Source organism: Arachis hypogaea, chromosome 6, assembly GCF_003086295.3.
Source record: "Arachis hypogaea cultivar Tifrunner chromosome 6, arahy.Tifrunner.gnm2.J5K5, whole genome shotgun sequence".
Classification (NCBI taxonomy): Eukaryota; Viridiplantae; Streptophyta; class Magnoliopsida; order Fabales; family Fabaceae; genus Arachis; species Arachis hypogaea.
In genome coordinates this window covers 63,255,797-63,257,792 of record NC_092041.1, presented here as the reverse complement: position 1 = coordinate 63,257,792, position 1,996 = coordinate 63,255,797, and the positions used below count along the sequence as shown (strand labels likewise).

At 39.6% G+C, this 1,996-nt stretch overlaps 1 protein-coding gene across 1 annotated transcript; it reads right to left on the bottom strand.

Moving 5' to 3' along the window:
- Positions 1–295: 295 nt before the first annotated feature.
- On the bottom strand, positions 296–1,422 carry LOC112698184 (ethylene-responsive transcription factor ERF024). Its single transcript, XM_025751548.3, has one exon. It carries the CDS (start codon positions 1,392–1,394, stop codon positions 792–794), a length of 603 nt encoding a protein of 200 aa, XP_025607333.1. The 5' UTR covers positions 1,395–1,422; the 3' UTR covers positions 296–791.
- Positions 1,423–1,996: the final 574 nt, after the last annotated feature.

Here is a 1,996-nt window from a genome sequence, read left to right as displayed (position 1 = left end):
CTATAAAGCTAATTAAGTTTGTTGAGGCCAAATTCTTGTGTAATCTTTAGGTGGGATATAGCCCTCGTCATTTAGTTCAGCAAAGTAATAATCAATTCCCATTGACTAAGACGTTCCCACTTGTCTTTCCTCGGTCATTTCAAAAATCGGGGTTTTCTGCGATTGAACCAACAGCACCAGTAGCGGAGAGAATGTAGTAGAACACCATATCATATACACGAACCCTGATACGTTTTTAAGCAGCATATATTGTAAGATTATACGATAACCACCAAAGATATTATTCATCGTCAACACATTACATTAGGACAGTAAAAACATACAGGTGCAAGGTAATAAGAGCAGCACATATACCTCAACACAGAGGTAATGTACATAAGGGATCATAGAAAAATCCAAGAGGGGAAATATAAAGGAGAAGGAAGATACATACACTACTTCTTCACTTCCATACACATTATTATTATTAGTATATTTATTTAGTTTCCTCATGTCTAAGCAAAGCCTCATTATTGAGGTGATCACTCCTCCTAGCATAACTTAATTACTACGGTCATATTCCTTTCTTATTTACCTTATTAATTATAATACAGATACTTATTATTATGAGGTTATTTTTGGAGTTGAGCATATATTAATAATTATTATATATTTTTGCTTTAAAAATATCTGTCACTTTAATAATTTGGTATATTAATAACTTATTGTATTTAAATATAATATGTCAAATTTTAATAGCTACAGATATTTATACGAAGACGTGGGAAATATTATTTTGAAAAATATGTATGTCATGGGAAATAAGGGTAACTCCAGAGGTGTGGATCTTCCGGCACGTATTCTGGAGCAGTAGTGTAGTCATCGGCAACATGAAAACGAGGAGGGCTAAGAAGCATCCCTTCAGCCATATTGAGAAGAACATTAGGCATATCAAAAATCAAATCCTCATCCACAAACTCATTATTGTTGTCAATAGTGTTCCTGGCTTGGGAGAGCGGCAACTCTTGCTCCAGCGCAACGGCATTCCCTGCCACGGCTCCCCGGCTTCCCTCGATGGAGTCTTTGGCGGCTCCGAGAGCAGCAGCGGCACTGGCTGCGGCAACTTGAATATCGCGGGCAGAGGAAGAGGCAGGAACAGGGAGGGAAGAAGCGGAGTCGGGGAAGTTAAGGGCAGCATCGTTACCCTTAAGAGCAAGAGCGGCGACATCATAAGCAATAGCAGCCATTTCGGGGTTGGAGAAAGTGCCAAGCCAAATCCTGGTAGGTTTCTTTGGCTCCCTGATTTCGGAGACCCATTTGCCACTGCTCCTGCGCCTCACTCCTCGGTACAAAGGGTGCCGACCAGTGCCACTACTGCCTGAAGAAGAAGAAGAAGAAGTGTTGTTGGAACGCATGAGTTTTTGCGTGATTTGTTGTGTGTGGTTCTTGGTAGTTGATGAGGCAGTTGGCGGTTGGGGGAAGGCATTTTATTGGGAGGGAAAGTGCTGACCAGTTAGTTAGTTAGTTGTTGGGAGGGGGATGGAGGGTGCTTGCTAGCTATGGTGTGTCCAGGATTCAGGGTGTAAGCCAGCTTCGTCATGGATATCTCGGTTGGACATTAGCGAGCAATCGTGTGTGTAGTGTGTTTCTAAGAATTAAATTAAATTAAATTAAGTAAAGCTGCGCTGCCATTTAATTAATCAACACAACATTATCTACCTATTACTATCTCACCGTCACCAGTCATATTGCACTTTCTCTATATACATCATCACCATACACCAAGGCCCCCAATTTTCTTAGGGTTTTTTTTTATTATTATTATTTCAACATTGATTCTACTTTACATTGACGTGGAGCGCGAATACAAATTAATTGTACAAAAGATGGCTGATGTCGTCTAAATTTGATGCTTCAGATGTATTTATTGGACAACAATAATATGTGAGATCATACTGGACTTTATCATTTCTATTTTGTCATTCAAATTTATTATTAGTAAATGTCCGAAAGTGCC

What these genes read in the sequence shown, in the direction of transcription:
- LOC112698184 (XM_025751548.3), bottom strand. Translation starts at nt 1,394, where the DNA reads ATGCGTTCCAACAACACTTCTTCTTCTTCTTCTTCAGGCAGTAGTGGC.